The sequence below is a fragment of the Arachis duranensis genome, chromosome 5 (assembly GCF_000817695.3).
Source record: "Arachis duranensis cultivar V14167 chromosome 5, aradu.V14167.gnm2.J7QH, whole genome shotgun sequence".
Taxonomy (NCBI): Eukaryota; Viridiplantae; Streptophyta; class Magnoliopsida; order Fabales; family Fabaceae; genus Arachis; species Arachis duranensis.
Window position 1 is genome coordinate 8,571,198 of NC_029776.3, and position 11,962 is coordinate 8,583,159.

Sequence of the window (11,962 nt, forward strand, 5' to 3'; positions counted from 1 at the left end):
GCTGGGGGTGTTTATCATTGAGTACATTAGCAATTGGGGTGGGATGTTGCTGCCGCTGCTGGAAATGGGAGGGGTACCCATGTTTCTTATAGCACACAGCTTCTGTGTGGCCAAGTTTGTTGCAATAAGAGCATACTATCTTAGCTCCACGCCCTCTACCACCTTGACTTGATCTCCCTCGCCCTCTTCCTCTGCCTCTATTAGATGAGGAATTGAGCACTTGTGATGTAGTTGTATTTTGAGTGGAATTGAACAAAATTTTATTGTTGTCCATGTTGGTCAACTGTCTCTCTTGCTGTGTTAGCATAGACTGTGTTAGCATAGAAAATACTGTGTTTAGGTCTGGTAGGGGTGACATGAGCATGATTTGTGATCTAACGGTAGAGTATTGTTCGTTCAATCCTCTCAAAAGTCTTTCGTTCAATCCTCTCAGAAGTCTGACTACTTGATCTTCATCTCTGTATTCTCTTATTTTTGATAGTCCGCAAGAGCATGACTCTGCACATCCGACACAGTTTGGAATGGATCTGAAATTGTTGAACTCCTCCCAGATCTGTTTGAGCCTTGTGTAATAATCAGTGATGGTCAGATCACCTTGCTTGATGGCAAAAAGTTCCTCCTGGAGTTCTGCAATTCTAAACCTGTCCCCTTGGTAGTACCTGTGCTTAAGTTCCTCCCACAAATCAACAGCAACATTGTTCCACATAACACTATCACGAATTCCAGGACTTAATGAAAGATTGATCCAAAAAACAATCAAATTGTTGCATCTTTTCCATGCCTCAGATTCAACATTATTATTCTCAGGTTTTCTTATGGTACCATCAATAAATTTCAATTTGTTCTTCGAACTCAGTGCTCTAATCATAGCATGACTCCAACAACCATAATTGTTAGGTGTTAACACGATTGAAATAATCGGTGTACCTGGATTTTCTCCCGGATGGATAAAATAAGGGCTTGATTGATCTTGAATTGGACTTGTGTTGTTCTTCGAAATCTGAGACTGAAGAGTAGTGAGTTGATGGAGGAGATTGGCTAGTGCGTTTACATCCATCTGTACTGCGTTGCTCTGATTGTCAGCCATTGTTGAGAAATCAATGAATCACAGAATAATGGGGATCCAGATCTTCTTCCTTCTAACTCGTTGATCGGAACAGCTATGTTCAAACAAGAAAGAATCTTGTGAAATAGCCTCTCATCAAACTCTATTGGGTGAGTCTAAAGGAAGAAGTAAGAAAAGGGAAAAGAAAATCTCGAAAGAAAAATTAGGAAAAGAAAGAAAATGGCAAAATTGGCAACTAGATTCACAGCTTGATTGCTTTCCACGCTCACCGCACCATGAAGAAAATTTCATGCCCTAAACTATTCAAGCTGTGATGTTGATGGCCAGAAGGGACTAAGAGAGAGAAAAGAATAAGTTGTTCTCATTTTGAAAAGAATGAAAAATCCCTTAAAAAATATTTGAGTTATAATCCCTTATATACTATGTACTCCTTATGTACTCCTACTATATAAAAAAATACAAATAAAAAAAATAATCTAGGTAACAAACCTAGAAGAGCATACACGGTGGAGTGGACAATTTGAAAAGCGAACAAAATCATTCTGTATTCCTTCATTGATTCACCGGATAATTAAACTCTCCCCAGTTAGTCAAACATGGTATAATAAGTGCAGTGCATGCAATTTCATCCAGAGACCAAGGGCTTTTTGGTGCAGACAACAAAAATGGAAGGGTATATATGGCACTCAATAAAAACTTCCCTTAAATAAGTGAAAGGGTAACGAAGAAAACGATGTGGATGTGGACCGGGTTTAAGTTCTCTCCCTCACACGACAAAAGACCCACACGCAACTCACACAACTAGTGTGAACGACGCCAACGACGTTAATACCTCCCAAGAGTTGCTGCTGCTGCTTCTGCTGCTGCTGCTGCTTCTTCTTCATTCCTTCAATCAGAAATTTATTATCTCTATTCCATCGTTTGCTTCTCCAACTGCTACATCCATTCATTTCAGCTCATCCATTGCACAATCTTGAAGGTGCGTCTCTCACAACAATTAGTATCAAAATCAAGACTCCATTAATTATGATTCAGTGGTTCTCTTCCATATGAGGCGGCATTTATTGAGATAGATGACTACCCCAACTGTTTCCATCGCATACTTATAATTTCCCGTATAATCCGCCAAATGATGCTTTTAATAAGAAAAATCAAAACTTTGATTTAATTTGAGCAAAAAATTAAACCTAAGCTGACTCCGTGCTTCTCTTTTATTTCAGAAGGGTGATGATTACGCCGTTTCGTTCAATTCCAATTCAAAGATGTTTCTTCTTCATCACCACCACACAAGCTTCTTTATCGTGCTCACAATCTTGATGGCTTTGACGAGAGCACGAAACTTGACGAACTGCGATCGCCATTGCGGAGGGAAAACCCTGAACTACCCTTTTGGGTTCTCAGAAGGCTGCGAAGTGAAACTGAACTGTACCGAAGACCAAGTCAAAGTTGGCGGCTTTCTGGTTCAGAACATCACAGCTAGCACCATTTTCATCAGCATACCCGCGAAATGCAACCGCACCATGGGATCTATTAAGCCACTCTTCAATGACAATTTTGCCCCCACGTGGAACAACAGCTTCCTCGTGCAGAACTGCACGGAGGAGCAAGGTGGCTGCGTTATCCCCGCCTCCACCTTCACAGGCGGCCAGGCTGAGGTGGAGAGCTGCGACAGCAGCAGCGGTAACATCAGTTGTTTCACCCCGCAGAGCCAGAAACAGAGAAACAACGTTGTTGTTGGTGATGTTTTGAGTTACGATGAATTGAAAAACACTCGTTGCAAGTTCTTGTTCTCTTCGGTTGCTCTTGGGCAGAGCAAGGAGCTATTATTTCTGCAGTTTCAGGTGGTTGAGTTGGGGTGGTGGATTCAGGGTTCTTGTCATGATTCTGGTTGTTCTCAAAACGCTACCTGTACAGAGGTAACAAATCCTCAGGGGAAAAATAGTTCAGGGTTTCGCTGCCAGTGCCTTCATGGCTTCCAGGGAGATGGTTTCATCAACGGTACCGGTTGCCGGAGAGGTGTGTTTTCTCTTCAGCCCATTTTGATTGAGAATTTTGATATTTAGAATTTTTTAATAGTCATCATTTTATTATTCCTTGCAAGTGCCATCTATTTTTGGTTATTATTATAATAATTGTTATGCTTTTGATTCTTATGGCCGTGGCCATGTGGGGTTTGATGGGTCAATCGGGAATGTAACACCTGGTTGTGGCTTTTTGTGCTGAGCAACCATGTTGCGCCACCTTAGTTTCTGTTTCGTGGAAAATTGGTGTGTTGTAGTTCAATGGATTAGATACATGTTTGGTTTTGAATAATTTTTTTCAAGAAAGATTTTCTTTCTAAGATGTGACCTTAAACTGTTTAAGAATAAGGTAGTTTAATTATACTCCCAGCTGGAGCACTGAATAAGATAATTTGAACCATGACATTTTTCACGCAATCTTATCATCTCTGCAAAAGACTTGCAAGCCTCGTTCTTTGTTGAATTATCATCTTTGATATGTCTCATGAAAGATGTAAAGTTAAGACCAGAATTTCCTTCTTTTTTTTGGGGCACATGAGGGCATGAGGCACATCGACTTTTCCTATGTGATAAGGTTCATTATTTTGATTCCTGTGTTCTCGCGGACCATGAGGGCCCTCATACGTCCCTTGATGTTGCAGTGATGTGGAAATGGAAGTGAAGCAAATGTTCATTACATGGGAGTTTTACTCCTGTTTGAATTTTATGCATACTAATTTTGATGCTCCTGATGAATTCATTGTCATGGGAAATAAACAGTGGATCTGTTTTGATTTTTTTTTCTTTAAGTTATTTTTCTATTTGGTGTACATATTTGGTTTGAATGGTAATATACCAGATAAAGAATCCTTCCAGATCCAAAGTCAACATGTTCTGGCTGCACATGTCTGGTTGGATAGATTTGATTTGAAACTTTTTTTCTTTTAGGGTGGATGGTCAAAGCTTCTCAACATCACCCATAATTTGTTTATTCACGTGTTCTTGACAATGGATATTGAGTGTAATGTGAGTCACAGTTTCTAATTTCTAGTAGATGTCTTAAATCAGAAACAAAGGTGAAAGTTAAAACGTTTTTTGCTTTTCCTATTAACAACTAGTAAATGGTGCGTTACCTGCTATTTGAGGATTTTCTTTTTGAATTACCTGATTTGATGGAACCTATAAATACTTAAATAGTTCAGGTAGTTAAGATTGTGGGCCTTTTACTTAAAAGAAAATGGAGTGTGACTAAGTTGTCTTAACATAATTTGGTTACAAATATTCGTTGTTCTTAAAAGTTAAAACCATCGATTTATACCCTACACCTCCCGGGACATATGGGGTGTCTTTGGTTTGCTTATAAATCGTGGCACTCCATTGGGTTTAATGAACAAAATGTTAATATCCAATAGGGTCTAGCGATTTGTATAAATTAAAAGACCCGTAAGTTTGACTTAGAGTAAACATTTATTCTTTTCAGTTGTGGAAAAATGAGTTTATTATTTTTCAGTTGGAGACTAAACTTAACTTTTTTTAAATAGTCATTTCTCATTTCTGATACTTTGCTTGTTGCTCCCTTGTGATCAATTGATTCAGTTTTAAGTTGCAGTGCATCAACAGTAACATCGGGGGGATGTGGAAAAACAACCAAAATAGGTGTTATTGTTGGAGGTACAACCATACTCTACATCTTTACGCAATTAGCTTCCTTTTGTACTAATTACTGTTAGAGTATGATCTTATATATCATAGCATATTGCATAGATTTATTTCTGGGCTACCGGATGAAGTAATGAATTTCATAGGATTGTCCATGTTGACGAGTTAATCATTCATTCACTAATCACTATGCTGTCATTCAATATGCATGATTCCTTAGCTTCCAATACCTATTTTTCTTCTCTTCTATTTTCCAAACACAACATGCAACAGAAAAATATTTTGATTAATCATAACGTTCTTGTTCACACTTGACAGTGATCACAACTGGAGTATTGGCTGTGGCTGTTCTTCTGTCTCTTGTATGCTACTGTGCCAGGCGCCGTTCTGCTTGGTTGAGCAAACATACAACAGCAAAGCGCCTCTTGCGTGAAGCTGCAGGCAACTCCAGTGTACCTTTCTACCCTTACAAAGAAATTGAAAGAGCAACAAATTCGTTCTCTGACAAGCAAAGGCTGGGAACTGGGGCTTTTGGTACAGTTTATGCTGGAAAACTTCACAATGATGAGTGGGTTGCTATAAAAAAGATAAGGCACAGAGATACCAACGGTGTTGACCAAGTCATGAATGAGATCAAGCTCCTTTCTTCTGTGAGTCATGCTAATCTAGTTCGCCTTCTTGGTTGCTGCATAGAGGAGGGAGAGCAGATCCTTGTTTACGAATATATGCCTAATGGAACACTTTCTCAGCATCTGCAAAGAGAGAGGGGTAAAGGTCTTCCATGGACAATAAGACTTACTATTGCAACTGAAACTGCTAAAGCAATCGCATATCTTCATTCAGCAATTCATCCACCAATTTACCACAGAGACATCAAATCCAGTAATATACTCTTGGATTACAGCTTCAAATCTAAAGTTGCCGATTTTGGGCTTTCTAGGCTTGGCATGACAGAAACATCACATATCTCAACTGCTCCACAAGGGACTCCGGGTTATGTTGATCCCCAATACCACCAGAACTTCCATCTTTCTGATAAAAGTGATGTCTACAGCTTTGGAGTGGTTTTGGTAGAGATAATAACTGCCTTGAAAGTGGTTGATTTCGGTCGACAGCAAAGTGAGGTCAATTTAGCAGCACTTGCTGTTGATAGGATTAGGAGGGGTGCCATAGATGAGATCATAGATCCCTTCCTTGAACCACATCAAGATGCTTGGACACTCTATTCAATTCATAAGGTGGCTGAGCTTGCATTTAGGTGTCTTGCTTTCCATAGCGACATGAGGCCTAGTATGATGGAAGTGGCAGAGGAGCTAGAACACATCAAGCGCAGTGGATGGGCATCCACCGAGGAAAATATGTGTCTAGCTTCATCAGTTGGGTCTGGTAACTCATCTCCTCGCAGAGGAAGTGACAAGTCACTGGGCGGTATTAAGTTGAATAAAGCAGGGCAAGGGAATGAGATATTGATCGTTACGCAGAAGACCGGAAGCTTTTTGAAATCAATGGAGGCAAAGGACAGCTCTCCTGTATCAGTGCAGGATCCTTGGTCAAGTGGACACAGCTCACCTTCAACAAACAGTTTGTTGGACAATGCAGTTCATTGACAAAATCATCTCAGCAATGTGAATACTCGAGGCATATAACAGTTTTCTTTTCTTTTTAGCAGTTAATTGTTATAGTTATTTTGTGTATGATTGGCAATAGGATTCTGACGACCTCCAGGACTCTTTTCATCAGTAAACAATATACAAAATTCAACATGCATATAGGAATATGTACAATGTACAATTACAGCTGGAAATAACATATACCTTTGGGTATAATTTTATAGCTTCATATAGAAATAGACAAAATGATTACCGTGATGTTTGAGCTAATAATTGTTATTCATATCTACTTTGAGTTGCACAATGTTCATAATACAAGAACCATGAAATGCGTGAAAGCCTTACCTACTACATTGCCCTCTTCACCGTGACACTTTCCACCAAAACCCATAAATGTACTGAAATTTCACATAGATTTGGTAACCTACTTCAACAGCACCACGCACTTTATTTTGGTTGACAGAAACAGTCATTTAACTCTCCATTCTAAATTTCTGATGGGATTATACGTTACAAACAAGCAGTGAATATAAATAGTTTCTCGGATATATCTTATAACGCCGATATCTCCAAATAATACGATCAGATGCTACAACAATGATTAAAAGTAAAAAACAAACATGATATACATCAATAATTACAATATTAAGTATTAACACAAGACAAATATATCCAGCAATTATAACGCCAATTCGCACCAACGAGTCACGATGATTTTTGAGCTTCAGGCCCAAGAATACCGTTCACCACTGCCGTCGCAACCAAAACCCCCAAAAACTCCGCTCCGGCCACCACTCCCGCCTGCGCCAAATCCCCAAAGCTCACTGCAGACGTTATCTCCCTCTCCGCCGTCTCTATCCCCTTCTCCGCCGCCTCTAGCCCTCTCTCCGCCGTCTCCAGCCCCTTCTCTGCTGACTCGAGGCCCTTGTCCGCGGCTTCAAATCCTTCCCTCACGATCTCCTCGGCCTCTTCCTCCACCCTCTTCAAACTCTTCCGTATCCCGAACAGTGGAATATCCTCCGCAACCGCTTCCTTTGCCGCCAATCCCGCAGACGCCGTCAGTAACAAAAGCAGCTGCCTCCGCCCCGAGGGAACGGCACCCGGTAAAGCCGTTACTGGCTTGTTAGTTATCTTCTGCGGCTTACTTGAGTACGACGTCGCATTGCGCACGCTGAGACGTTGAAGAGAGAGAGCTGAAAACGGTGGTGAAATTGCACAAACCATAGCTTCCGTCACCACAACACTCAATCACTCACTCGCTGACCAGTGATCCTCAGCTTGTGGCCACTCGCTTTTTGCAAATTGTTAACATATTTAATTTCGAAAATTTCCCCAATTTATGTATCACTATTACCTTGACACGTGTAAAAACCAAACGGTGCGGGTTGAATTGCTTATTTCCGGTTCCGGTTCCGGTTCCGGTTCTATTTTGCGCTTTCCTTTTCATTTTTTCGTATTTTGCGCCAGAATATCAAACCCTAACTCAAACCTTGCTGTTGTTCGAACCGTAAACCCTACCGAGCATGAAAAGAGCGGAATCACTGTGGATGCTACCGTGGAATCCACAGCGCAAGGCGGAGCGGAGTCGGTTTCGGTTTCCAACGGCGACAACGCCGGAGAAGCTTCTGGTAGTGATCCTCAGAAGTCCTTGGAGTTCGCGGATGAGCTAATGGAGAAGGGGAACACGGCCATGAAAGAGAACGATTTTGGAGAGGCAGCTGATAACTTCAGCCGCGCTCTTGAGATCAGGTTTGTCTTTTGCTTCTCGCTGGCGCTTCATTTTGACTTTGATCTTTTCTGCAAAAAGATAGAGAAATAGCCAAATAGGTAAGAGATATTTTATCTTGGAAGTGCACGTTAATAGTATTAGGTTGCAAATCGGATGGATGCATGACCCAGATGGTAGCTAATATTCAGAAATTCCATGGTAGCAATTGTTTGATTTGCATGAATGCAATAGTTAGAGACTTAGATGCGTCACCATCATACATGCTCCATCCCAAAAGGAACATGTAGTTATCCAGTTCGGGTTTAAAATCTCTGCTTTATTAGTCGAGAATATTGATAGATGAAATGAAATCACGTTAGTTCTCATTTCTTACATTATACACATGTCAATAAGTTTAATGTATGCATTTTCGTCTAAAATTTTCACCTAAACATAGCATATATCTTGGAAAACTTTGGGTACAAGTGATGTTTCAGTGCTTGTTTGGGTAAAGCTCCTACGAAAATATCTCTTTTTAAGTGATTTGTTTTAAAAGATCATTTTAGAAAAGTAAAAGTAATTATATGTTTGTATATCTAATGTGAAAATATCTTTTTATCTAACAATTATGCTTATGTACAACAATATAAAAGTACTTTTTTGTTGATTTATTATGTTAGAAACATTTTTTTTAGTAAAAAAGATCCTTTTTTCTAAAAGATGTAAATTGTAACTTTTAAAAAAAGATCTTTTTTTCCCTAGTACTTTCACTACTAAAATTTTGCCAAACACCCTAAAAAAAAAGATCTTCTAACAACTTAATGGCACCCATATAAGCTCTTAAAGTAGTTTGTGCCCGGACTGAGAAAATTATGATGATATTTTCGGATTTTGGTTCCACCAAGTTCATTTTTGTCAAAACCACTTGTTGTACTCTTATTGGTACAAATTGATTAACTGAATATAGGTTTACCATGTCATATCTCCCTTTGCATTTCTATGATTTGTTTTAATATATTTAATGTTCTGAGAGACAATTTTATTCAAAATAGAGTTTCCCGCTATGGTGAACTTGCTCCCGAGTGTGTACACACCTACTACAAATATGGCTGCGCACTGTTATACAAGGCTCAGGAGGAAGCTGATCCTTTGGCTGATGTGCCCAAGAAGGAGGATGGATCTCAACATGGCTCCACAAAAGATGGATCTATGAAGAGTTCTGTAAATGCTGAATCTTCTACTGCATCTTTTTCAAGCAACATTGAGCAGGATGTAACTTCAACTGACCAGGGTCCAGCAGTGGATGATGGTTAGTGAATTGTTTCTAGTGTAAATTGATTATTACTACTAAATTTAGAAATAAGTTCATGTTCAATCTGTTAAGAATGTTCTGTCATGTTTTCATTTGAATGTGTTGTTCTGTTCCGCATTATCCTTTCCTTCACAAGTCATTGCGAATAAGGGAGACTGTTTTATGGAATTTGCCATATGAAGGAGTGCATAGAATTTTATCTTCTATTGAAGGTTACCAGATCAATCATTACTAAACTGTTTAATTGAAGATAGAAGTAAAAATGTTCTTAGAAAGCTAGTTGTCACTTGTTGATGGTTGGTGGGATAAGAAAGCTTGTGATTGGCTCATATTGGGTAGGGTTGTGAATACTAATATGTAAGCCTCGTGAAGTTTTTAGGAATTGACACTTTCACTTTGTGAAAGAACATTGTCACTCATCCATAGTTTTCAGATCTATCTCATTGTTTTATTTTTTAAAATATGTAACAGAGTCTGCTAAGAATGACCAGGAAGAAGATGAGGAGGATAGTGATGCTGAGGACTTGGCAGAAGCTGATGAAGATGAGTCTGACCTGGACTTGGCATGGAAAATGCTTGATATAGCTAGAGCCATTGTTGAAAAGCACTCTGTCAACACAATAGAACAAGTGGACATATTATCAGCATTGGCAGATGTTGCATTGGAAAGAGGTCCTCCTGTGATCTTTTATATAATTTTAATTCAACTGAGCTTTCTTTTCCCAAGCACACACAGATTCACAAGAGTAGAGGATTTATTAAATGGATTTTTCCTATCTTTGTTTTGTGCAGAGGATTTTGAAACTTCTCTCTCTGATTACCAGAAGGCACTATCCATTTTAGAACAGCTGGTTGAACCAGATGATAGGAAAATTGCTGACTTGTATCCTCTTCAAATTTCTTTATCTAGATCCATGATATTACTGATGCGTGTAATCTTCTGCCAGTTTAAATTGGTAGCAAAAAATTGAGACAAGAGATGACTAAATAACGTTCAATGAATTAATGAAGTTGCTGACAGCTAGCTCTTAAATTTATGATGATCGTTTATGTTCTCTTACACTGCTAGATGCCCTTAACTTTTGAATTAAGAAATTTCCGTATATGTTTGTGTTTGGAGGTTGGTTCTAGACCTCAAGAAGCAATTCCTTATTGTGAAAAGGCTACATCTGTTTGTAAAGCAAGGTTACATCGGCTGACAGAAGAAGTAAAGAGGATTTTGGACTCAACATCCTCTGTTTCCGAGTCACAACAGAATGTACAAACATCTGAGTTTGAAAACTCGGTTTCAGATAAACAGGCAGAGATTGAAACTCTCAAAGGTCTCTCAAGTGAATTGGAAAAGAAGGTAGGCTGGAGAAAATCTTGCAAGTTATATCTTTGTTCGTTTGTTATTTTGTTATTGATTGGAATATATGGATTTGCAGCTTGAAGATCTGCAGCAGCTGGTTTTGAATCCAAAATCAATTCTTTCCGAGATCCTGGGAATAGCAGCTGCCAAGGCAGGTGCAAAGGAATCATCTCCAGGAAAAGTGAGCTCCTCACAGATGGCTACTGCTGACAGCAGTGCAGGTTTTGACTCTCCAACCATTTCCACTGCTCACACCAATGGATCCACCGGAGTCACACATCTTGGTGTGGTAGGTAGGGGAGTTAAGCGTCCATCAAATTCCAGTGTACCAGAAGCCAGCGCACCAAAAAAACCATCACTAGAATCAACTGATGGCAAAGGTGATGGCGACAAATCTTGATGTTTCTAGGTCTCGGTCTTTCATATGGAGAGTTTAACTTGAACTTGTAATGCTATCATACATTCTGGCGACTAAAAGAATCGTTTGTAGGGAGTGTTATGTGATTCCTTATATTGTTATTGTATGCCCCGTGCATTTAATTGACGTTATCTCAAGTTTAAACATGTTTAGATGTTAATCATACAAAACCGTGAAAGCCGAACTATATTATGCTAGTTCTGCGGATGGTTAAAGGGGTCAAAATTCATGGATGAGTTTGATTTGTAAAATTACGAAGCGAGCACATCTATGAAAGTTTCTACATCATTTTTATCCCGGAACAAAAAACTTGCTCCAAACAATGTCTTAGATGATACCCGGTCCAAGGTGGATATGAATCCAATGCCAATGGGGGGCTGGCCGAGGCCATACCTCCCAAAACCTGAAACTATTAGAAATTTCTTGGATTATATTGTTGTTTATACCCTGACCCAATAATAAAGGCCCAGGTCCAAATAAAAAGGCCTAATCCGAAGAACTGAGCCTTGCTAAGCACCGACCTTCATACTAAGAAGTCGGTGTTAACTACGACTTACTCTAAAGAAGTCGGACATGAGATTAGCTGGCAGATAAACACTCATTCAAATGAGTAACCGCCCCTAAAATCTCTATAACCGCTTCATCAAGCCGTATCTTAACCTCCCTAAGATAGAGGGACGGTTAACACCCAAAAGATACGGCACTACTCCAACGGTGGTTATTGGCTCACCACTATAAATACACTGACACCCCTCAGGTATTTCTAAGCCCAATACTCTCTAGACTTGCTAACACCCTTGCTAACTTAGGCATCGGAGTGTCTTTGCAGGTACCACCT

General features: G+C 39.6%; 3 protein-coding genes across 3 annotated transcripts; 2 read left to right on the plus strand and 1 right to left on the minus strand.

Moving 5' to 3' along the window:
* Positions 1 to 1,691: 1,691 nt before the first annotated feature.
* LOC107487911 (wall-associated receptor kinase-like 14) lies at positions 1,692 to 6,564 on the plus strand. Its single transcript, XM_016108606.3, has 4 exons — positions 1,692 to 2,045; positions 2,287 to 3,082; positions 4,663 to 4,737; positions 5,044 to 6,564. The coding sequence occupies exons 2-4, from the start codon at positions 2,329 to 2,331 to the stop codon at positions 6,330 to 6,332; spliced, it is 2,118 nt and encodes a 705-aa protein (XP_015964092.1). The 5' UTR covers positions 1,692 to 2,045; positions 2,287 to 2,328; the 3' UTR covers positions 6,333 to 6,564.
* A 295-nt stretch (positions 6,565 to 6,859) lies between these two features.
* Positions 6,860 to 7,624, minus strand: LOC107487913 (uncharacterized). The gene has a single exon (XM_016108608.3). It carries the CDS (start codon positions 7,557 to 7,559, stop codon positions 7,041 to 7,043), a length of 519 nt encoding a protein of 172 aa, XP_015964094.1. The 5' UTR covers positions 7,560 to 7,624; the 3' UTR covers positions 6,860 to 7,040.
* A 50-nt stretch (positions 7,625 to 7,674) lies between these two features.
* Positions 7,675 to 11,250, plus strand: LOC107487827 (uncharacterized). Its single transcript, XM_016108524.3, has 6 exons — positions 7,675 to 8,084; positions 9,096 to 9,352; positions 9,827 to 10,027; positions 10,148 to 10,238; positions 10,448 to 10,703; positions 10,783 to 11,250. The coding sequence occupies exons 1-6, from the start codon at positions 7,675 to 7,677 to the stop codon at positions 11,104 to 11,106; spliced, it is 1,539 nt and encodes a 512-aa protein (XP_015964010.1). The 3' UTR covers positions 11,107 to 11,250.
* Positions 11,251 to 11,962: the final 712 nt, after the last annotated feature.

Excerpts from the sequence above, each read along its gene's own strand:
- LOC107487827 (XM_016108524.3), top strand. The coding sequence starts at position 7,675 with ATGTATCACTATTACCTTGACACGTGTAAAAACCAAACGGTGCGGGTT. Across the intron at positions 8,085-9,095 it reads AGCCGCGCTCTTGAGATCAG|AGTTTCCCGCTATGGTGAAC; the intron begins GTTTGTCTTTTG and ends TATTCAAAATAG. Across the intron at positions 10,239-10,447 it reads GATAGGAAAATTGCTGACTT|AAATTTCCGTATATGTTTGT; the intron begins GTATCCTCTTCA and ends TTTTGAATTAAG.
- LOC107487913 (XM_016108608.3), bottom strand. The coding sequence starts at position 7,559 with ATGGTTTGTGCAATTTCACCACCGTTTTCAGCTCTCTCTCTTCAACGT.
- LOC107487911 (XM_016108606.3), top strand. The coding sequence starts at position 2,329 with ATGTTTCTTCTTCATCACCACCACACAAGCTTCTTTATCGTGCTCACA. Across the intron at positions 3,083-4,662 it reads CGGTACCGGTTGCCGGAGAG|TTTTAAGTTGCAGTGCATCA; the intron begins GTGTGTTTTCTC and ends CAATTGATTCAG. Across the intron at positions 4,738-5,043 it reads AATAGGTGTTATTGTTGGAG|TGATCACAACTGGAGTATTG; the intron begins GTACAACCATAC and ends CACACTTGACAG.